At 43.6% G+C, this 25,110-nt stretch overlaps 1 protein-coding gene across 5 annotated transcripts; it reads left to right on the forward strand.

The window, feature by feature from the left end:
- The first annotated feature begins 933 nt into the window (after positions 1-933).
- Positions 934-18,972, forward strand: LOC5570810 (probable peroxisomal acyl-coenzyme A oxidase 1). Of its 5 annotated transcripts, none has more exons than XM_021848664.1 (10): positions 934-1,058; positions 1,717-1,915; positions 8,234-8,393; positions 8,461-8,753; positions 8,825-9,230; positions 9,304-9,657; positions 17,934-18,086; positions 18,142-18,400; positions 18,462-18,662; positions 18,730-18,972. In XM_021848664.1, the coding sequence occupies exons 2-10, from the start codon at positions 1,792-1,794 to the stop codon at positions 18,787-18,789; spliced, it is 2,010 nt and encodes a 669-aa protein (XP_021704356.1). In that variant the 5' UTR covers positions 934-1,058; positions 1,717-1,791; the 3' UTR covers positions 18,790-18,972. The 5 variants fall into 5 exon arrangements, with proteins under 5 accessions (XP_021704356.1, XP_021704357.1, XP_021704359.1 ...); XM_021848665.1 differs by having other exon boundaries at positions 943-1,058; positions 1,720-1,915; XM_021848667.1 differs by having other exon boundaries at positions 945-1,058; positions 1,736-1,915.
- Positions 18,973-25,110: the final 6,138 nt, after the last annotated feature.

Below are 25,110 nucleotides of genomic sequence, written 5' to 3' on the forward strand. Positions count from 1 at the left end.
TTGTTCGATTTTCGTCATCAATCAGTGACGAAACTGATGGTTACCGAACCTGATCCTTATAAATCAATTCTAAAGAGTTTGTAAGACAACATATAATGTTGCCTGACAATTTTGAAGGCCCCTCACAAAAAATCATAGTCAAATTTGTATCAGCCCAATTCGTTCCGATGTCCGTTTTTGTCAACTGAAAATTGTGGACCACGTTTGCAAAAACGTAACATACAGGGTGTCCGCAAATTATCCGTACAAACTTTGAAGACATGGCTCTGTTCAATCAAGCATAATAAATTCAATATTCATGCATGGTTTTAAACATTGACTTATTATATTCTTAAGAAGTAAGTTTGATACATTTCAGATTTCAAATAATCGCAAAACCAACCCAAATGTGTTGAGGTGTCTTAAAAGGAGCTGTTTTCCGAGCTTTATGACGGAAAAAGAAAGTGAGTTCTATCACTGGATTTGAACCGCACAATTTTCTATTCCCAGTTTTACTTGAAGTCACTAACCTGTAGATTACTTTAAATAATAATAGGACATTTGAATTCTTCTCTTTTAGGTTTTAGGGATAACACATCACCAGTATGATTAGCGGCCCTCAGGAAAAACGTCTCCGAAAAATTTAAATTTGCCTATCTCAGTAACAAGCAATTATTTCGAAATTTTTTAAAGTTGTATTTTGTGTTAACATATAGATGTATTATAAATGGTACATGGACATTGATTTTTCATTGTACTCAATGCGAGATCATCTTTCCAATATTTTGCTGTTCGGATAATTTGCGGACACCCTGTACCTGTACCTGGTACTTTGATTGATATTATCGTCTGAGTAGAATTTTACTCGCGTGCATGGCGCTCCAAACTTTTATAGTAACTTGTTTATGAATGGATATGTTTCAATGTGAATGAATCGCTCCAGTGTCGTCACTAGCTCAGTGTTCAGTAATGTTTTGTGCTTTGGGGTGTTGTGTTGAGAGGAGAAATCAGCATAGCTAGGACGTCGTCAGTCGATCCATTTTTGTGACAATTTGTATAGATTTGCGCTTTCGTGATTGGTAAAAGCAAACGCAGTGATAGCTGTACGAGAGTTGATGAATAATACGAGATTGTTATGTTATTCAATCAATATGCGTAATAGTAGTGTCCCCATAACTGCAGCTTCTTGAACTAATTCCTCAGGGTCGAACAAGGCGCTATTCATCTTTGTGTGTGATTTATTGCTTTGGACATCAGTGTTAGACTTGGTCGTAATCTTATTCACGGGTGGCATTCAATACAGCATTTTGTCTTATCACCAGTTGATACTGATTGGTTCTGCGAAAGCTGAATTTGAAAGTTATCAGAAACGTACATTGCATAAAGTATAGCTCTCACTCCATAATATACAGTCGCGAACCTCTAGCTAGATGGATGTCTACGTGTAGCGCAGCTCGCAACTCTCTGCACTCAAACCTAAATACAATCTACAGCACGGTCGCCGCGAAATACGTGAGCTGCGAGTTTCGCTACGATCCAAAGGTTAATTCTCTGCCGCGATAATCATCCTGAGCAATAATCAGCACCAGAGCAGTTCAAGAGCGCAGCGTTATCGCGCCTCAGTTTGTTAAGTTGTTCGAAAGTATCCAGAACAACCTCAAGTCTTGGGAGATCTATCATCAAGTGCAATTATTATACGCGTGTGGGGCTTTGAAGAAAGAAATCATTTCATTCTAGAAGTATTACACTGAGATAGGTATCTCCGGTTCGAAGTGCGGTTTGGTGATTACTCAAAAAAAAAAGCTTTAAAAGATGCCGAGCACGAAGGTCAACCAGGATCTGCATAATGAGCGCGAAAAGTGCTCTTTCAAAAACGAAGATTTCACCCTGTGGTGGATCGGTGGCGAGGCCAAACTGAAAGAAAAACGTTCGCGAGGTAAGTTCACATGAGAAAGCAGTTTTTTCTAGAGTTCATACACTATAGGTCCTACCTACCTACCTATATCTTTATTATATTATTATTACCGGGACATACATTAATGACGAGCGATATGCGAGTTGATGTCGCATGGTAGTGGTGATGTCACTCATTACTTGCGTTAAAAAGCTGGAAAAAAGTTGATAGGCAGACTACGCACATTGCGCAAATAACAACTTATCAGGCTGTTCTTTGTGGATCTTTGCTTTGAGAGGTCAACTTAGGGGTGGGAGGTAACTAGTCAAAATTTGTAAGTGCGCTATAGATAGCTGTCGATGGAATGAAAGCCATGAATGCATTGCAGTTGACACACATATTTGCGGAGCATTCACGTTTTATGCTTCTGCGATATGATGTAATGCAATGCAATGCATGGCTTCTATGGACCACAGGCGTAAAACAGAATACTAGACCCGGTTGTGTGCGACGAATTGCAATACAAATCATTATATTGCATATATTTTTCCAATACTGACTAGGGGAGCACTAATTTTTGACCTACAAAAATTCCGTGCCAATTTTCGGATTTTCGTACACTGTAAGCCAAAACTGTATGAATGGGTTGAAAATTAGTGCTAGGTCGAAGATGGGTGCTCTTCCCCCACTAGACTGATAAAAAAAATTGAAATTTTAGCGCTCCTACGCCTTAACCTTCTGTCTGTGCGAAGAAAAGTTACGTTGTCTATGTTTCGTCATATTGATCCCAAATTCAAATCGCGATATGTTAGCCAAATTTAAACAGATTTTTCTGCAGTTTTGGAAAGCAAACTTTTTTGAGATAATAAAAAAAAATCAAAAAGAGAATGGTTCATCGCGGGTAGAAATAATTAAAAAAAAAGGTTCTGATTCCCCTGAGCTACTATGACGTTCTGGAACTAGATTTTAGAATAGTTTCAAATTCTGTTGATTTAAAATATTGATATCCGGCAAAGTTGATCATTGGCTATACACTACATCATAGGTTCCCAAACTTTTTGGGCACGCGACCCACCTAGAAGTTTGGCATATTCTTCACGCCCCACCAGTGGAACATAATTTATCACTAAAATGTTCGTGATCCGTTAGTTTGTCATAGATGGGGTTTGTTTTTTTAGGGGTCGTTCATTATTCAACTGGTACTTATTTAAAAGCTACAAATTCGTGTTAATTAACGATGTTTTCAACACAGCCATTAGTTTTCGTTCTTCCATTCGAATCCCGGCGAAATTCCTCAAAATTTCTCTGAATTTTTACACATAAATCTAGAGTGTACGTCTCAACAACATCTATCGGAGTTCCATTACAGCAATGTTTATTTCAAGTTATTCACCAAATTTTCTCAAAACTTATCGAATGTACTAAGATGGATTTGATCCAAACGGTAAGAAACTTGTGTTGAAAATTGGTGTGGCTCAGTCGATCGCTAAGCATTTCTCTCAAATCGTGTTCGTCCATGCGATTTCGGTGAAAAAGTGCAAAGTGGATAATTGAACTGAAGTTATTTACCGAAATACAGTACACCCGATTCTGTTTTTGCACGGATTTTTTTTACACGGCCGTGCAAAAAAAGTGTCCATACATTTTTTCCCGCCAAAATCTCATTTTTGCATGAAACGTCGAGAAATGATGTTACCTTTTTTGCACGGTTTTTGAAATTTTGAACTGAAAACTTTTTTTGCACGGTACGCATCCCCCGTGCAAAAACAGAATCGGGTGTGGTTTTATTGCATTTTTGGTGTACAATTGTACGAACCATAACAGCTTTCACAAAATTACACTTGGATAATGAATCTATGTTGCAGGTAATATCCGCCGTAGTGGAACATTTAGAGTTTGATACGACGAATAATAGCACTTACGACGAAGAAGAACAAAACCCTATATTGAAAACCGCTGCGTTGTCAGCAACAAATGAACAACTTTGCCAAAAGACACTAGTCTTCTATAATAACTCAAACTTGAGATATATAAGTTTGAACTGTTTGATGCTCACCAGCGCCTCCTTGTTGAGTTAAATAGACATGCAGCGTATAGGCCTTGATTCAATGAGCAACTTTGCTGAAGTAATCATTCTTCCAAATCCTCAGTATCTTGAGATATAGAACGTCATAACGAATATATGAGCTCTATATAGTAACATTTTCTAAGCTAGCGCCATCATGCGGAGAAATTCCCAACTAACCAATGTGTACTATGTTAAATTTCTTTTTAAAACTGCAGAAAAAAAATCTAAAATCCGTTTCAATTTTGAGAAGATATAGCGTTTTGAATTTGAGGTCAATACGATCCCAAGTTAGTAATCCTTTATAAGAGAGATTCGCGGAAGCTGACATTTCTGTCAAAGTGTGAGCCAATCGAGCAGCGAGAGCTGTCAAAGTGTGAGCCAAATGGACATGCGTTATGTTTGTTTTGAACTTTTCTTAAAGAGTAATGTAATCCGCTTGAAATTATTTCGGTAGGGGAAAAGCACTAATTTTCGACCTACAAGAATTCTGTGCCAATTTTCGGATTCTCATACAAAGTAGGCCAAAATCGTATGAATGGGTCGAAAATTAGTACAGGGTCGAAAATTGGTACATTTCCCCTAAAAGTAATTTTGCATGAAGCAAAAAAATGAAATATTTTTCTTTTTCAAATTTTTGTCAATGCGAGTATTAGTTGTTGATTTTTTCGGCTGATTATTAGTTTGGATATGTAGCTCAAAGATCTATAACGAAACAAAATACACTTTTTAGCAATGAGGAAATCATGTCCGTGTTACAATATTATTCTCGACGGCGAGCAAAATCAGCACTGCTGGTCTGTTGCCAAATCATTCCATTTTACTTCCGCTTATCTCTCTATAAAGGATCACTATCCCAAGCCATAGACAATAAACCGTAGTCTGGGGGCAATTTGATCACTGGTGTGAATTTGATCAGTCCGGTACCAAATAGCATTTCCTTCCAAGGAAGCTAGAAAGCATTACGTGGACTTCACAGACATTCCATGTTTTCTAGTTTATAAATGTCTAATGCTGATTTTAAAATATTTCATTTTTATTAAGGGGTCATGCACAAATTACGTCACGCTCCAAGGGGGGGGGGAGGTTTTCGAGCCAAGCGTGACAAGCCTTACAAAATTTTCGGAGAACTCATACAAAAAGTGTGACAAAAGGAGGGGGGAGGGGGTCGAAAAAGTGGAAATTTAGCGTGACATAATTTGTGTACCATCCCAAAGGTCAGTTTTTCATAGAATTATTTACAGTTCTCGAAGGTGTAAGCAATACTGTTAAAAATGACGGTACTAAACAATCCGCTGGTACTAACCACATATGAGTGCTAAAAATGTTGAGTGTGAACTACTGAACTCATTTTTGAAATTGTACATCATTACAAGCATAGTTGTTTGCTCATGAAACCGTGTATTCTCGAATAACGTGCTTATTTCAAGGGAACTTGCCTACGTTCAGGCGTAATATGCAGATTTATAAAGTTTAATTTTGAAATAAAAGAAATTCCATCGAATACACGAGTTGTAAGATTCTTGACGTCATTCATAGATTCAGGAGACCCAAATTTAGTAGATAGAGATCTGCTTTGTTATATGATGATCAATTTCGCCCCAGCGTGTCATTTAAAATTTTTGATATTGAAATTAAATTTATGAAATATCAAATATAATTTCATTAAACATCGTTTACACAAACTGATAGAGATCAATAAGGTACTGATATTGTTTGAACTGAAATTTTTAAGTATATTCGCGGAAGAGTTTAACGTATTCCGCTAGAAACATTATAGGAATGCTGTATTTTTTAATTACCTTAGGTAGGCATTTTTGAAGAAATTTATTATTATTATTTTCAAGAAATTTTTGAAGGAATGCAGGGAGCAACATCGAACTGATTTTAGAGAAATCTAAATCTCGAGAATTTTGTGTGAAAAGATGCAGATAGATCTGAGGAAATACTGTTCAATTGCTCACGGCTGGCGAATTTCTTCAAGAGTGTTAAAGCAATTTAATAGATATTTGGGAGACGGCGGCGGTTTGTCCATACACATTGTTTTGGTGAAAGCTAGCAAAACGTTAGAGCTTGGAGTTTTACAAGGGACGCAAAACGTTAGAGCTTGGAGTTTTACAAGGGACGAATTCCATGTTAAACCGGTCGTCAGTCACAGAACTCGACCATCGTCGATTTGCAGTAAATTTTACGTATTTTTTCGGTATGATGGAATAAGTAGGCTGACCATAATCCAACCAGATCAAAACGGGACAAATAAAAAACAAAAACGGGACAATTTTAAAAGACATAGATTATGCGATTGTGCTACTTTTCCCCGAACGGCCCGTTTCTCTTAAGCCATTTCCCCGAATGGCCCGTTCCCTTGTAAAGCAATGCGGCTCAAAAAAGTGCAATAATAGTCTTTACCCGAGCAGGCGAAAAAGCTAAGTAATAGCAAATTTTGATATGGACATACAAAAGTGATATTAACTTGAAAGATATAAGAGATAAAAGGTCCGAAAATAATATCTAAAATTTACTCCTGGATACTATTAGCATATCATATTTAGCTTTTATAAGATCTCACCAATATCAGCGAGCTTTTTCTTAGATCTTCCAACATCAAATTTAGCTATGGCTCAGAAGTTCTAGGAATAACATTTTGATATTATCTTCAGATCTTTTATCTCTTATGTCTATCAAATCAATATCTCGATTTAATAACTTTGCTTCTGCTCGGGTAGTGAGATAGTGTTGAGTTAGAAAGATCAATAAGCTACCAAAGAAGGAGATATTTGATCATTCTCGACTAAATACATATTGCCAAAAATACATATTGTTCACCACCTTGAAATGCGAAAGGTTTTCACAATTATGAGTGTTATCACTTTTCGGAGAACTGAGCTGTTCGGGGAAACGGGGTTTTCGGGGAACTAACATTCTGAGAACTTGCGGGAGAACGACATTCGGGGAACTGCCATTCGAGGGAAAGTAGCAGAACCAGATTATGCAATCCCAAGCTACATGCCTGTATGATTCCATAAAAATCACTTAAGAACCTTGAAGCGCAATCTTTGATTTCCGAGAAGCAGCGTTTTTTAAGTATTTCCCAAAAAACAAATCGTTACACTTTTCAATTTTTCCAATTCAAACGTATTTTTTTCTAATATTTCATTACATTTTGAAATATCTAATTTTTAAACAGTTAATTCAATCAATTGCGTATCAGAAGTAAGCACATAGTTGTTCTTTATAATTTTAGGTATTATAGAATAATTATCTTATGAAGATCCGTATTTTGGAAATCCTCCAAAATTTAGCATATTTACTCATATAAAGAAACTCAAAAGGTTAAGCAGAAGCATGTACGGATCAAGTTTAACTCTGTTTGAGAATCTAATAATTGCTTGGAAAGTAGATGAGTAAGACAATATACTCTGAAATATTCCTAAAAATTGTTTGTTATGTTTTTAATGTTATTGTTTTACTGGTGTAGAAAGTTATGTGTCAATTCTCCATTTTCTAAAATACGGGACAATTTGAGCATTTTCCATAAAACGACGGGACAGCCCGTCGAGGGGATGAAAACGGTACTGTCCCGTTAAATACGGTACGTATGGTCAGCCTATGGAATAAGTGTTTTCTGTAGATAAATCGATCATTTAGCGCAAGAATAACTTTGAAAAATGGCCTATGATTTTTTTGCATTCAATTTGTGTGAAAAATTGTAGTTCTGAAACTGTTGATTTTAGAGAAAAAAGTATTATGGAAAAGTTGTAGTAAACCGTTTGGACTACAAGAAAAAAATATACCATAGAATCTTGATAGCAAACAGATGTTTGGGACAAAGCTTCATGGAGAAATTTTTAATAAACAAGTTTTTCTAAGAATAACTTTTGGCGGATTTTCAAAATTTGGGGTTTTTGTCAAAATAAATTGGCGATACAATAAGAATCTTACAATTACTCCAAACCATAATGATTATCATGATTACTTCTTTAGAAGTAACCATTTTTAAGCGCTTTCAAGTTTAAGGTGCAGATAAATCGGAGCCACACCTCAAAATTGCAAAAGCATAAATCTGGAGATCCAGATATCTGGTCATAGGCTGGTGATGATCAATCGATCATATTTTCAACGTTATCAGTTGTATGGTTCTTCAGATTTGTGCTCTTGAAAATTTGAGGTTTGGTTTCGGTTCATCTTCTCCTTAATGCAAAAAATATGTATGCCATTTTAATTTTTTTTTTTTCGTTAAACTAATTACAAATCAGTTTTAATTATCAAATATGTATTTTTTTTTCTATTCACAGAAAAGTTTTTCCTATCAGAGCCGGAGTTTTTCGACAAAGTTCCTCTGCACTTTGTGTCGCACAAGGAGGTCTACGAGGAATCGGTCCGCAAAGCCACCGTTATTTTCCGCAAAGTGAAACAGATGCAAGAGCAAGGCAAGGATGGGGTCGATAATTACATGTTAGTTTTCAGCTTTCTTCATTTCTGTTGAAAAGGTAGTTTCCTAATGTACACATTTATTTTCTAGGGCTCTGTTGGGAGGTCTGCTGGGATCAGGTATCCTGAAGGAAGGAAACCCACTTGCCGTGCATTTTGTGATGTTTCTCCCTGCTCTAATGGGTCATGGCACTCCGGAGCAACAGGCTGAGTGGATCGGGCGAGCATGGAACTGTGAGATTATTGGAACGTATGCACAAACTGAACTAGGTCATGGCACTTTCATCAGAGGATTGGAGACGACGGCGACCTACGATGAGCGGACGAAGGAAATTGTGTTGAACAGTCCTTCGTTGTCGTCCTACAAATGGTGGCCTGGAGGACGTAAGTTTGTTGTTGTATTACGATTTCAAATTTTAAATGTAATCTAATGGGGTTCCAATCTTTTCTGGTAGTTGGTCACACGGCAAACTACTGTGTAGTGATTGCCCAACTGTATTCTCAGGGTAAGTGCCATGGAATCCATCCATTTATAGTTCAACTGCGTGATGAAGAAACGCACATGCCAATGCCTGGAATTACCATTGGCGAAATTGGAAACAAGCTTGGTATGAATGGAGTCAACAACGGATTTCTGGGATTCAAGAACGTTCGCATTCCTCGCGCGAACATGCTGATGAAGAACGCCAAGCTGCTTGAGGATGGAACGTTTGTGAAGCCTCCCTCATCCGTATTGACGTACGGAACGATGATGTTTGTTCGAGTGGTCATTGTAAGGGATATGGCCAATTATTTGTCGAAGGCGGTAACAATTGCCACCCGCTATTCTTGCGTTCGCAGACAGAGTGTTATCAATCCAGAGTACGTGTATTCTGTTGTTTTCTGTTTTATAATAATCTAATAAATCTTTCAATTTATCTTATCTATCCAACAGTCAACCCGAGGTGCAAGTCATCGACCATCTTACTCAACAATACAAGCTATTTCCAGCTATCGCGAAAAGTATTATTTTCAAACTGACTTCGGATAATTTGTGGGACATGTACAACCAGGTGACCTCCGAACTGGACAAGGGAGACCTGGAACGGCTACCGGAGTTGCATGCGATTGCCTGTTGCCTGAAGGCTGTTTGTACGGCTGATGCAGCGCAGGCCGTCGAGACGTGTCGATTGGCCTGCGGAGGTCACGGATATATGACGTGTTCCAACTTATTTGGTACCTATGGCATGGTTACTGCTGCGTGTACGTATGAAGGCGAAAACACCGTTCTGCTATTGCAAACAGCGAGGTGAGTTAATTTAGATAATTCGGAACAGGCTTAGTGGGGGAGTATGAGTTGACCAAACCTTATCATATCTACACTTGATCAGTTGTATCACTGTAATGTTGATACCAGAGTGCATAATCACAGTGCACTTTATTCGCAGGTTTCTGAAAGCATTCATTCGCTATAATAGAACTCCTGGGAGAAAAGCACTTATTTTTGACCTACAAGATTTTTCTGACACCTTAGGGATGTTGATACAAAGTGATCATTCTTTAAACCTTAATGAAGGATGTTGCTGAAAAAACAAATCCCTTTTGAACCAATTTTGTTTGGAAGATCCCATATGAATAAATAATAGCAAACAAACTCATGAATATTTCTTCTCCTACCTGTCGGATTGAATTGCTCTCTTCACCAAATCTCTTTATTGTGGTTTGAAAAATGAGTTTCACTGTTACGGTGGATAGCGCCGGTCCCTCGAATAACTCTCGGATTGATAGTACCGCGTCGCTTCGATCTTTCACGCCTGTCAACACTTCTGCTGCTGACACTTTGAAGTGAGTGTCAAACTCTCGATTAGTGAGAAAAAACAAAAGCAAACCTTGAACTACACGAATAATTGCGGAATCTTGCATTTTGCCAAGCAATTTAATATTTATCTAAATCTAAAATTTCCTTATTGTAAGTACTCTGCTTAAAACGAATTATATAAAACTAATTCCGAATGAATTTAATTATCTAGATTAGGGTCCAAATCTGTCCATCAAAAAGGCTGTATTGTATGACTCAGCAGCTTAGAAGTTTATAGTTGTAAGTAACCTAAAATTTGAAATTTATAAAGAAATTATTGAAATGAAAATTGCATTTATAGTAATTTAGAGCTAAACAGGGAATTCCTGATTGTTTGTTGGCCAAGGATAGGAGAACGGACCAAATTGTAAGTAATCCCCAAATTAATTATATCGAACAAATATGAATAAAAAATATATTTAGCTTTAGCACTTTCATCACCCGGAACAACGGTGTTGCTGCTCAAGGAATTCCGAATACTCCCACGCCAACAAAACTAAAGAATTTGCCGTCATGCCGATGGCTACACGCAGTGCTCCAGGACGTAGGCCGCGCTGTCTGGCTTGCAACGGGCCTGATACGATGCGAATGGTAGCATGTTGCCAATGTGAAACTTGGTGGCACTACGAGTGTGTGAATGTTGATGAAAGCATAGCCGCACCAGATCGCACATTCATCTGTCCGCAATGTCAAAGACCTGCACCGACCGTCCCGAATCTGCAACACGCCACATCTGAAACCAGTCATCGATGCCCCTCCAACTTGTCCGGAGCCAGGTCTGCTGTTTCATCCACTCCCAGCATGAGAGCTAGGAGAGCTCGCCTTCAGTTGGAAAAGCTCGAGGCACAAAAAGCTCTAATGGATAAACGTATAGAGCAAGCACGTCGAGAGCAGCTGATTAGGCATGAGCAGGAGAAGCAGATGCAGGAAGCTGAACTGGACCAAATACGGCTGCAAATGGAGGAAAACATCATCGAGGAATCATTCCGGTGCCGAGAAGAGGAACTGTTGGACCAAGAGAGCGATAGAGGCAGCATTTCATCCGCCCAGAGCAGTGTTAGTAAGGTGCGTGAATGGCAGCAAGCACAAAACTATCCGCGATCCTCAACGATGACCGAACAGCTAGCGGGTGTCAACGAGGTGGTGCAAACAGAAGTAGCTCTCACTATCGGGGCGGAAGGTAACATTATAGATGCAACAGCACAAGGTATGTTATTGAACCAGACTTCAGTTGAGCCAGCGTTAGGAGGTTTCATAGATAGAACAGCTAGTATGTTAGGGAGCATAGTTGAGATAGATCCCAATACTCGCAATGATATTCCGAGCGGTGTTCGCTACAGCACTGTGCGCTACCCCCCATATCACCAACCACTAACCACTGAAAGCCATACCCTTCAAATACCTAAAAACCAATCCTCTTTAACGCAACTCCCTTTTTCGTCTGACAAAGCGACGTTACCCGCGAAACCTTCCCATATCATACCTCCCTCGTTCAGTCGAAATCAAGCAGTTACGTCGAACAGTAACACGGTAGTGATTCCCAGTGGTGGAGTAAACCCAGCAAATATTGGCCAACGGGTTAAATCAGTTACAGTGAATAGTGAATTATCTCATCAACACCGAAGTCCTGCAGACAAACCGGCCTATGAGTCGGTACATTCGCGGCGTTCTCAGACGGGAGCAACATACCGAGTGGATTCAGAGAATCGGGAGAGACTGGGACCACAACATTCTGTATTACCGACACTCCCATTGGGCTCGATTCCGGATGTACAGCGAGGGTCAGAACGGCAGTACTCTGTCGCCGCCACCCCAGCTCAAACTTGGGGACCGACACCTCAGCAGTTGGCAGCAAGACATGTGATGTCGAAGGAGCTACCAGTCTTCTCGGGCAACCCAGAGGATTGGCCCTTGTTCATCAGCTCCTACAACAATACAACCCAGGCATGTGGTTACTCGGAAGCGGAGAATCTTGCCAGGCTACAGCGATGCCTTAAAGGACATGCGTTGGAGTCAGTGCGAAGCCGTCTATTGCTGCCGCAAGGTGTACCGTACGTCATCGCTACACTGGAAACGCTATATGGGAGACCGGAGCTGTTGATTCACACCCTGCTGCAGAAAGTCCGAGGAGTTCCAGCGCCGAAACACGACAGATTAGACACGCTGATTGGTTTTGGAATGGCAGTGCAGAACCTTTGTGACCATTTGGAAGCTGGTGGTCAAGAAGCCCATCTAAAGAATCCAATGCTTCTTTTTGAGCTAGTGGAAAAACTGCCAGCCAATATGAAGTTGGACTGGTCATTGTATAAACAGCGTTGCGGAGAGGTGAGCCTTCGAGAATTCGCACAGTACATGTCCACTTTGGTGCGTGCAGCAACGGACGTGACATTGCATTACGGCCCAAGGCCAACGCCGCCGCAACAGCGGGAAACAAGACCAGAAAAAGGCAGCCGTGACAAAAATTTCTGCGCAGCACACTCAGAAGGTCCTTCGAAGCTAAAAAAGTCGGGGAAAGATGATGTAATGGATCAAAGTACAAAACATACTCCAGCGTGCCTCATCTACCACGATCCAAAGCATCGAGTAAAGGAGTGCACAGAGTTTTCTAATAAAAGTGTGGATGAGCGCTGGAAGGTCATCCTGAATTTCGGGTTGTGTAGGAATTGCCTAGGTTCTCACGGGCGGCGACCGTGCAAGATATACAAGCGGTGTGAAGTCGATGGATGTCAACTAAAACACCACCCCCTACTGCATTCTAAGCAATACAAGCAAGGAGTAAAGCGAGATCATAAGGAGGACCCGATGCCGGAGTCCAAGGCAGTAGCCAATCACCATTATGCGGGAAAGACAACTCTCTTCCGCGTCATTCCGGTGACGCTTTTCGGAAACAATCAATCCGTTTCTGTGTATGCTTTTCTTGATGATGGGTCAGAGCGAACTCTGGTGGAGCAAGAAATCGTGGATAAGCTGGGAGTAACCGGTGAACATCTTCCACTATGTCTGCAATGGACAGCTGAGGTGAAACGAACGGAAAACGAGTCGCAGCGAATTGCGTTGCAAATCTCTGGGGTCAACGGAATGAAACATGCACTGTCGGACGTTCGAACGGTCAAAAAGTTGAATTTACCACGACAATCATTACACCATGCAAAGCTGGCGGAAGCATACCCGTACTTGCATGGGTTGCCTATCCAAGATTACGAGGAGGCGTTACCTCGCATCTTGATAGGTAATGACAACGCTCATGTTACATCCACACTCAAACTGCGCGAAGGGAAGCCCGGTGAGCCCATTGCAGCAAAAACCCGATTGGGATGGACCGTCTATGGAACGAACCTTAAGCAATCGGAACAACAGGCACACTCTTTCCACATCTGTGAATGTCGGAATGAGGACACACTACACGACTTGGTGACTCAGTTCTTCAGCGTCGAATCCGTGGGAATTACAGCCATTGCATGCCCGGAGTCTGATGAAGTGCAACGAGCCAACGAAATTCTCAAAGCAACCACTAAGCGAGTTGGCAAGCGGTACGAAACAGGGCTCCTCTGGAAGTTCGACCATGTGGAGTTTCCGGATAGTTACCCTATGGCAGTCAAGCGTCTGCAGTGCTTGGAACGACGCATGAGAAGCGATCCTGTGATAGGCGACAATGTACATCGGCAAATCCAGGAGTACCAGACAAAAGGCTATATACATAAGGCAACGAAGGAGGAACTACAGGAGGCCGACCCGCGGCGTGTATGGTACTTGCCACTCGGAGTGGTTCTGAACCCGAAGAAACCATCAAAGGTTCGCATTTTTTGCGACGCTGCAGCCAAAGTGGACGGAATCTCACTAAATACGATGCTCTTGAAAGGACCGGATCTGCTAAGCTCGCTGTTTGGAGTTCTCTGTGGCTTTCGGGAAAAGCGGGTCGCACTTTGCGCTGACGTGAAAGAAATGTTCCATCAAATAGGAATACGTAAAGATGATCGTCATGCGCAAAGACTACTCTGGAGAGATGACCCAACTCAAGCTCCGGAGATCTACTTGATGGATGTATCTACATTCGGGGCTACGTGCTCGCCGTGCTCCGCGCAATTTGTTAAAAACGTGAATGCCGCAGAGCACGCTAAGGAATATCCTCTTGCAGCGGAAGCCATTCAACGGAAGCATTATGTAGATGATTATTTGGATAGTGCAGACAGCGAAAAAGAGGCGATACATATTGCCGAAGAGGTGCGACACGTGCATTCACTTGGAGGTTTCCATTTGCGGAACTGGCTATCCAACTCCAAAGCCGTTCTTGCACGGGTCGGGGAGAGTGACTCTGTAACCGAGAAAAGCCTCCAGCTAGACAGAGGAAGCTCCACGGAACGCGTTCTGGGATTATTTTGGAGGCCCGGAAATGATGACTTCACTTTCTCTACGGATCTCGTTACGCATGTAGAACTGCCGACGAAACGCCAAGCTTTGAGCATCGTTATGAGTCCGTTCGATCCGTTAGGATTCCTCTCTTTCTTCTTAATCCACGGGAAAATCTTGATTCAGAAGATGTGGCGAGCGAAGATCAAGTGGGACGAGCTTATACCGGAGACGCTGCGTAAGCAATGGACTGATTGGATGGAGCATTTTAAGCACCTGGACAAGATCAGCATTTCACGCTGCTATTTTCCAAGTCATTCTGTCAAGGATATTTTATCACTGCAACTCCATGTCTTCGTAGATGCGAGTGAGGATGCGTTTGCTTGTATGGCATACTTGCGGGCCGAGTTTGCGAATGAAATCGACGTAGCAGTAGTAGCTGCGAAATCCAAGGTGGCTCCCCTTAAAGCTTTATCCATTCCAAGGCTGGAACTGATGGCGGCTGTGATTGGAGCGCGTCTACAGAGCACTATTATCGAAGGACATTCTTTGCACATCGACCAAGTCGTCTTGTGGAGTGATTCTAAGACGGTGTTAGCCTGGATACACTCCGATCATCGCAACTACCGTCAATTTGTTGCTTGTCGGATAGGAGAAATACTGTCAAAAACACGGGAGTGCCAGTGGCGATGGATACCATCGAAGGAGAATGTGGCAGACGACGCTACAAAATGGGGAAAAGGACCCTGTATGTCACCAAATAGTCGCTGGTTCAGGGGTCCCGAATTTCTTCGTCTATCGAAGGAAAATTGGCCTGCAGGCATCGAAGCTGAAGCACACCAAACGGATGAAGAACTTCGGTCGTGTTTGGTACACCGTGAAGTGATAGTTCCATATCGGATGGACTGGAAACGTTTCTCGCAGTGGACGCGTTTGTGGCGCGCAACAGCGTACGTTCATCGCTACGTGGGTAACTTGAAACGCAAAGTGAAGCAGAACGAGTTGCAAGTCGGTCCGTTGACCCAGACCGAACTAGCTGCCGCAGAGACAACAATATGGCGTTGGGTTCAAAATGAGGTGTTTCCCGACGAAGTAGCTACGCTTTCAGGAAAACGGAGTGAGCAACCAGTGCGACAAGCCAAATTGGAGCCAACTAGCAAACTTCGAAAGCTGTCGCCGTACATGGACGTAAACGGTGTAATACGTATGGAAAGTCGAATAGCCGCAGCTACCTTCGCTTCATTCGATACCCGCTTTCCCATCGTTCTGCCGAAAGATCATGCCGTAACGGCGCTTCTAATCGAATGGTACCACAAGAAATATCTCCATAGGAACGACGAAACGGTGGTGAATGAGGTAAGGCAACGTTTCCACATACCTAACCTTCGCACGGTTGTACGCAAGGAAAAGAAGAAATGTGTATTATGCAAGTTGGAACTAGCGACGCCAGCAATTCCTCGGATGGCTCCGCTGCCTGCTGCTAGACTGAAGGCTTTCGAGCGTCCATTTTCGTACGTGGGAGTCGATTACTTTGGCCCGATCGTTGTACGTGTGAATCGAAGCAATGCCAAGAGATGGATAGCGTTGTTTACGTGCCTGACAATCCGGGCTGTGCATTTGGAGATTGTACATTCTTTGTCCACCGAATCGTGCAAGATGGCTTTTAGAAGATTTATTGCGCGCAGAGGAGCTCCAGTAGAAGTGTATAGTGATCGAGGAACAAATTTTGTGGGATGTAGCAACGAGTTGGAGAGGGAGAAGAAAGCTATCGATCAACAGCTTGCTGAAACGTTTACGAACGCGAACACCAAATGGATTTTCAATCCACCGGCCGCTCCCCACATGGGCGGATCATGGGAGCGTCTAGTGAGATCGGTGAAGACAGCTTTAGCGGCCATGTACACTTCCAGAATTCCAACCGAAGAGACCTTGGCGACGTTGGTTGCAGAAGCGGAGAGCATAGTGAACTCGAGACCACTGACTTTCATCCCACTCGAGCGAGAACTGCAGGAGGCGCTTACGCCAAACCACTTCCTGTTGTTGAGTTCGAATGGTGTCGTGCAAACTCCAAAAACATTGGTGGACTCCAGAGAAGCCTGCAGGAACCAGTGGAACCTGTACCGAGCTATGGTGGACCAGTTTTGGCGAAGATGGGTACGGGAATACATGCCGGACTTGACGCGTCGAACCAAGTGGTTCGAGGACGTGCCCGCTATACAACCGGGAAATCTAGTGATCATTGTAGATGACCAAGTACGCAACGGATGGATCCGAGGACGAGTCGTACAAGTGGTAAAGGGAAGTGATGGCCGTATTCGTCAAGCTGTACTGCAGACCGCGACAGGGTTAGTTCGACGGCCGATTGCTAAGTTGGCGCTCCTGGACATAGCTGAGAGTAAGGCGGCGCCGGAGAAGCCGGAGCAGCTTACGGGTCGGGGAGATGTTACGGTGGATAGCGCCGGTCCCTCGAATAACTCTCGGATTGATAGTACCGCGTCGCTTCGATCTTTCACGCCTGTCAACACTTCTGCTGCTGACACTTTGAAGCGAGTGTCAAACTCTCGATTAGTGAGAAAAAACAAAAGCAAACCTTGAACTACACGAATAATTGCGGAATCTTGCATTTTGCCAAGCAATTTAATATTTATCTAAATCTAAAATTTCCTTATTGTAAGTACTCTGCTTAAAACGAATTATATAAAACTAATTCCGAATGAATTTAATTATCTAGATTAGGGTCCAAATCTGTCCATCAAAAAGGCTGTATTGTATGACTCAGCAGCTTAGAAGTTTATAGTTGTAAGTAACCTAAAATTTGAAATTTATAAAGAAATTATTGAAATGAAAATTGCATTTATAGTAATTTAGAGCTAAACAGGGAATTCCTGATTGTTTGTTGGCCAAGGATAGGAGAACGGACCAAATTGTAAGTAATCCCCAAATTAATTATATCGAACAAATATGAATAAAAAATATATTTAGCTTTAGCACTTTCATCACCCGGAACAACGGTGTTGCTGCTCAAGGAATTCCGAATACTCCCACGCCAACATTCACTATGGGATGATAAGTTTCTAGTTACTTTCCAGTACTAACGTGTTTGGAATATTTATCAAAATTTCTCCCTAGTAATATCTATATAAACCTACATTGTCTTTGGACCACATTTAAATCACCTCAGAAAAAGCTAAAAATTTCACAAAACCCTATTTTTATGGTATACCATCCCTACCAAAGAAAGATATGGGAGATTGGATTTTCAAACTTTTTTAAATTTTGAATCACCCTAGGGAACATCCATGTCTAAACGGCAATCGCATGCTAAAGTTGCCTGGGTTCGATTTCCGTACTTATCACTAAAAATTGACCTTCCGTTTCAGATACTTATTGAAAGTATGGACTCAAGCTCAGAAAGGACAGGAACTTGTCCCAACCGTACAGTATCTGAAAAAGTTCCTCTCCAGCAATCAACGCCAAACTTGGGACGATTCGGTGCCTGGAATTATTGCCGCACTTCAAACTGTTGCTGCTGGGTAAATTACTATTTGCTTGGAAAGATTTGCAAAATTCTAATTTCCTTCATTGTAGAAAGCTTCGTTTGGCAAACGAACACATTGAGCAGCGCAAACGTGCTGGCCGAACGCCTGAGGAAGCCGTCAATCTAACGTCGATTGAATTGGCGCGGACTGCCGACGCTCATTGTCGGGCTTTCCTGGTGCAGTCGGGTTATGAGATGATTGAAAAATCTTGTACAAGTGCTCCACCAGAGTTAGCACGTGCTCTGAGAGATATCTACGAGTTGTACGCATATGACGAGGCTATGAAAGCTGTCGGAGATCTGTTGCGGGTAAGTTCTACAGGATTAATGCAGCTATTGATTCATGTTCACCTCAACAATTCATTCTTAGTTCACAACCATCAGTGAAAGCGATATTTCGCGGCTGCAGCAGAAATTGGAAGACGCCCTAGCTGCCATTAGACCGAATGCTGTCGGTATTGTCGATTCGTTCGACATCCCGGATATGGTGTTGGGTTCTGCCCTCGGTGCCTATGATGGAAACGTTTACGAGCGTCTGTTCGAAGAGGCTAAAAAGAGTCCACTCAATCAGGTTAGTTGACAAAACCACAACTCCACCATTATACTTATGAAACTAACAAATCCCATTTCAATTTCAGGAACCAGTCAACAAATCATTCCATCTGTATCTGAAACCGTTCATGAAGTCAAACCTATAAACTAACGGTTAAATGTGAACGGATATATGAACGAGACTTACTATATTAGGGAACGGTGATAGATTATATGAATTGTTAACATATTTTATGCACATTTTATTCTTGACAAGAAGCAATTGAACAGATGGTGATATTTTCAATAAAACTTAAAAGCATTTTGTACAAACTTGTAATTAAAAACTAGCTCTTAAATATTTTTATTAAATATCTGATTCACCGCTGCAAGCCTAAATATGCATTACACTAAGAAAAACACCCAACACTTAGATAGCCCTGCTTGTATTTCCTTTTATAGAATTTCTCGTTTGGAAGAAATTATTATTACCTATTTGTGAAAAAGCTCAAAAACTTGCTATGAAGTTTGAAAAAGCGCACAATTTTAATTTATGGCTTACTAGTCTAATTGAAAATCAAGTTACTCAAGATTTCAGAAGCACGTTCAATCAAGATAAAACGTTTTCGACAATTCTCGCTAATGAGAGATTTATCTTCTCTATCGATTATAATTATAATATACTATGGCTTTTGGGAAGTTCTTCTCCTTCTTGGCGTTAACGTCCTCATTGGGACAGAGCCTGCTTCTCAGCTTAGTGTTGATTGAAGCACGTTCAATCAAGATAAAACGTTTTCGACAATTCTCGCTAATGAGAGATTTATCTTCTCTATCGATTATAATTATAATATACTATGGCTTTTGGGAAGTTCTTCTCCTTCTTGGCGTTAACGTCCTCATTGAGACAGAGCCTGCTTCTCAGCTTAGTGTTCTTATGAGCATTTTCACAGTTATTAACTGAGAGCTTTCTTTACCAAAGTTGCCATTTTTGCATTCGTATATCGTATGGCAAGTACGATGAAACTCCATGTCCAGGGAAGTCAAGGAAATTTCCATTACGAAAAGATCCTGGACCGACCGGGAATTGAACTCAGACACCTTTAGCATGGCTTTGCTTTGTAGCCGCGGACTCTTACCACTTGGCTAAGGAAGAACCACTCAGCTTTTGGGAAGTTCTTCACTATAGATCAAAAGACATTGGGCGGCATGAATAAAATGTAGTTGTTACGTACGCGCCGGCGGGGTGATCGTGTGCATATTTACACATAAACTAGACGCGAACGTACAAAACAAACATGCTAAAACTTTATTAAAACGACTAACTAAAAGTACATACATGTATCGCGGGAAGCGCGCGGACTATTACAATGGCTGAACAGTTGTTGTTGTTTACTATTCGCGCATCTACGGGTAGCAGTCTAGCTGCTACCAGTGAGCATAGTAGTGATAGTGGTGGTAGCGATCGGTTGATCGCTATGTTGGTCCAGTGGTTCCCAACATCTCCCCTATTAATACAGCTGGTACGGATCGAACCTTATCGGCGGTCTTCGTTGGCGAGAAGAGCGTCGAGGTAACGGACCAGCTGTTTCTACTTCGTTGGCTGACATGAACTCTGCTGACGTTGATGGAACAGAGCTTGTTGCTGAGGACGATGGGAATCGGGTTGTTGACGATACAGAAGAAGACGGTTCAGGAGGTTCCGTCACTGTTGGAGACACCCAGACCAGGTTTGGTTTAGCTTGCAATGGTGTCGAATGTTCTGGCGGTGCTGCGAGCGACGATGGCGGCTGTGCCACCGGAACGGATGGTGCTGGTGTTGGTAGCGGAGAAGGACGTGACGATTGAGGCTGACTTGGCTGATGCAGGTTGCAGGCTTGAAGCAGAATGTCCAAAGGCAACTGATGGTTGACTGCCTTGGACGAAGTCGTACCGGAAGTTTGTGTACTACCGGCTACGGTTCGGTTTCGCAGCTGGTTGATGTGCGACCGAAGCATACGCCTGTCTTCTACCCACACGTTGTACATCACGTTTCCGATTTGCTCCAAAACTACTGCCAGTGCCCATCTCCAGGAATTGCTCGAGTGCACCTTGGCGTACACTAGATCACCTTTCCTGAATGACCGTGCACCTTGATGATCGCTCGACGGTTGAACAGTTGGAGGGCGAAGCAGATCCAAACTGGTCCGTACTCGGCGCCCGAACATGACTTCGGACGGAGATTTGCCTTCTGGGGCTGACGGATTTGGTGTCGAACGATAGGTTATCAAGAAAGTGTCCAGTGCTTCTTGGATGGCTCCTCTCCCTTCTCGGATTTTCTTGATCGCTCGCTTGAATGTGTCCACGAAACGCTCTGCCTGACCGTTGGACTGTGGATGGAACGGTGCGGTGGTAACGTGATTGATACCGTTCTCCAGGCAGAACTGCGCAAACTCGTTACTGGTGAACTGCGTGCCGTTGTCACTTACTAACGTTTCTGGCATGCCGAGACGAGCGAACAGACTCCGTAGGATTCCGATGGTAGCTGAGGCAGTGATCGATTTGGTTCGGACGATTTCAACCCACTTGGAAAGCGAATCGATGCTGAGCAAAAAGTACTCTCCTTCAATGGGCCCAGCGTAATCGATGTGAACCCGTTGCCATGGATGCGTTGATTTGGGCCACGACAATGGTGCTGATTTGGGCGGACTCTTGGCTGCGGCTGCGCAACTACTGCAACCCTTGACGTGCGCAGTGATGTCCGAATCGATCGACGGCCAGTAGACGTAACTGCGCGCAATCGCCTTCATGCGCTGGATTCCCGGATGACCCCGGTGAAGATGGTGCAAACAACGCGCTCGGAAACTGCTCGGAATCACAAGGCGTTCAGCAAACATCACGCACCCTTGAACCGTTGATAACGAGTCGCTACGGTCGAAGAACCGCTGAACATCACGGTCCGGAATGGCTGATTTTGATTGTGGCCAGCCTTGCTGAATGTAGCGATAGACCTTGCTGAGAACAGGGTCGGAACGGGTGGTATGCTGAATCGCCCTGAAATTGAGAGGAAGTGCGTCAACTGCATCTAATGCTACAGATCTTACATCGTTCTCGGTGATGATGCTGGCTACGACGAAGTCTTCTTCCGGCTTGACGTGCTGATTGATTAGCCGGGACAGAATGTCGGCGTTCCCGAACTTTTCGGTATTCACGTAGACGATGTCGAAATCGTAGAGCAGCAGTTGAAGAGCCCAACGCTGTAGCCGATTCGCCGTGTAGACTGGAATGCCTTGTGGCCGATGGTCGCTCCGACGCCTACCGATGAAGCATCCGCGGAAACCACTATTCCAAGCTGCGGATTGTAATGCGTCAAAAGCAAGTCTGACTGGAGGATCTGCTTGAAGGTGGTGAAGGACTTTTCGCACTCCGCTGTCCAGGCGAACTTCTTATCTGCTTTGAGAAGCTCATCGAGTGGATAGCGAAGCTTGCGCATACTCGGAACGAACTTTCCGTAGTAGTTTATCGCTCCCAGGAAAGAGCGGACTTCTGATACGTTGGTAGGAGCGGGCATGTTGCAGATGGCTTCAACTTTAGCTGGATCCGGACGCAGACCTTGCTCGTCGATGAGATGTCCGACGTACTTGATCTGCTGCTGGCCGAACGAGCACTTTTCGGCCTTGATGGTGAATCCGAATTCCTGAATACGACGAAGAACTGCTTCGAGATTGCGCTGATGATCTTCTTCGTTTACGCCACCGACTAGAACGTCATCGAGATACCCCGACGTACATTCAAGCCCAGCGAGCATCGTGTCTACGAGCTGCTGGAATACTCCAGGTGCCGCCTTTACTCCTGGTGGGAGCCGATTGTATCGATAGAGACCTCTGTGCGTGTTGATGGTGAGCATCTCCCGGCAGCTTTCGTCTACTTCCACCTGCAAGAACGCATCTGACAGGTCGATCTGGCTGAACACCTTGCAGTTCGCTAGCTTAGCGAAAATATCCTCCGGCAGCGGAAGCGGGTACTGATGTGGTTGAAGGGCATCATTGAGGCCAGTGGAGTAGTCTCCACAGATGCGAACTGCGCCGCTTGCCTTGCGAACGACGACAATGGGAGCTGCCCACTCTGAGAAGTCGACTGGAGTGATGATGTTCGCCTTCTCAAGCCGATCCAATTCGGCGTCGACGATACTGCACATTGCATACGCTACCGGTCGCTTTGGCCGGAAAACTGGTGTTTTTGCTTCCTTCAGCGTGAACTTCAATTTCGCCTTCGTACACAGTCCCGGTGCGTCGTTGAAAACCTCCGGAAAAGCTGCTTTGAGGGAGTTGATGGACGTGGAAGAACTGCGAACCTGGTTGCAGAACTGGTCCATTGGCACCGACCCGAGATTGAACGCGTCGATGAGGTCTAGTCCAAGCAAGTTGAGCTGTTGCTTGACTACGAAGAATCGACCTATACGCTTCTCCCCATTGAGGCTTACTTCGCAGCTACACTGGAACTTCAGCTTCAGCGGTTTGCCAGACGCTGTTGCGGCTTGCACTGTTGCAGGACTTGATGCAGGTTGCCCGATTTTCTGCCATGTCTGCTCGGAAATGATGCTGATATCCGACGCAGTATCGAGCTGCAGACTGATTTGCCTGCCGTTGATGTCCGCTTTGACAAACCTTCGTCGCTTCCGGATGTTCTTCACCTGCACGCTTCTCGTCGTTGCTTGCTTCGCTGTTCTGCTGTACCGCTTGCTTGGAGATTTTATCTTCCTGGCACTGGAGCAATACCCGTCCTTGTGACCCGTTTCACCACAGTCCCTGCACCGATTCTTCTGGAATGGACAATCCTTCGAATAGTGCATGGCACCGCAGTTCCAACACGGAGTTGCTGGACTGGCACCCTTCTGACTGCTGGATCTTGACTCTGGCGAACCTCTTCCGGAACGGAAACTCTTCTTGCTGTGCTGCTTCTTCACTGCTTGCACTGCTGCCGACGAAGACGCTGTCTCTATCATCGCCGTGTCATGCTTGATGTTGAGAAGCCGCTGACATTCGTCCGAAATTTGCTCCAGCGTTACGTCGTCCCGCTCTTCAATGCGACTGAGCAACCTCGTTCTGATTTCCGCATCGCTTTCCGCCTTCAGCCCACAGACGAACATGAGGCACTTGAACTGATCTTCCGACAGTTTCCCTAGCTCGAACTCGACACACAACTTGTTCACTCGACAGGCGAACGTCTTGTAGTCCTCGGTGGCCTGCTTCTTGACTTGCAAGCACCGATACCGTCTGCTGATCACAGACTCTGGCATGCCGAACAAGCTTTTGAGCTTACTCACCGTGTCGTCGAACTTGATTTCGTTGGGACTCTTCGGAAGGATGTAACTGGTGTACCTCTCGTGTTCCGACGGGCCTAACTTCCGCAGCAGCAGTCTCACCTTGGCTTCATCGTCGAGTCGAACGGCGTCCTTGGCGAACAGATCCTCGTAACGGACGTACCATCCACCAAAGGTAACGTTTTGGTCCGGTTCGTACCGGAATTCTCGGATGTTACTCGCCAGTGAATCGAGAATTTGCTCCGGATTTGTCGGAACGTTGATGTTGATCGCCGACAATGCCGACCGGAACATGTCCACCTGCTGATTGAGGAGCGCTTGCTGCTGCTGAAATTGCAGATTTATTTGCTGTTGCATCTGCTGGAAGAAGTGCAGCATCATCGGATCGACCGACGAATAATTTTGCTGCGACTGCTGTTGCTGTCCCTGTGGTACGTGGGAGGCAGCTTGTACACCACTGGGCTGTAGAAGTGGAGGATTTATATTCGGGATCGACGGCGGCTGCTGCTGTTGATAATTCACTCCCGGGTGGTGATTTGGAGCTGCTGGATTCTGCTGCAGTCCATTTGCCGGTGGCACTGATCCTGGCCGTTCACTCCCGGGTGGCGAAAACATCCCGTCGTCCGAAATTCTCCTCCTCTTCCGTGAACGAAACACTTTCACTCACTCGCGCGAAAATGTTCTCAAATTCACCTTTTTCCTCGTCGCCACTGTTACGTACGCGCCGGCGGGGTGGTCGTGTGCATATTTACACATAAACTAGACGCGAACGTTCAAAACAAACATGCTAAAACTTTATGAAAACGACTAAAAGTACATACATGTATCGCGGGAAGCGCGCGGACTATTACAATGGCTGAACAGTTGTTGTTGTTTACTATTCGCGCATCTACGGGTAGCAGTCTAGCTGCTACCAGTGAACATAGTAGTGATAGTGGTGGTAGCGATCGGTTGATCGCTATGTTGGTTCAGCGGTTCCCAACAGTAGTAAAATTTAGTTCACTGCATTTTCGGTAGTAAATGCTACTTGTGGAACACGAGTGGAACTTGTTTGCGTCATTTTACTTCACATACACCATCCAAACATACTACGAATGACGCGTTGGTATGAATAAAGGTAGTATTTACTACAAAGCTACTAGTAGTTAGCTTCAGAGATGGTAGCTCTAGAATGTAACCTTTAAGGAAT

This window comes from Aedes aegypti, chromosome 3 (genome assembly GCF_002204515.2).
Source record: "Aedes aegypti strain LVP_AGWG chromosome 3, AaegL5.0 Primary Assembly, whole genome shotgun sequence".
Taxonomy (NCBI): domain Eukaryota; kingdom Metazoa; phylum Arthropoda; class Insecta; order Diptera; family Culicidae; genus Aedes; species Aedes aegypti.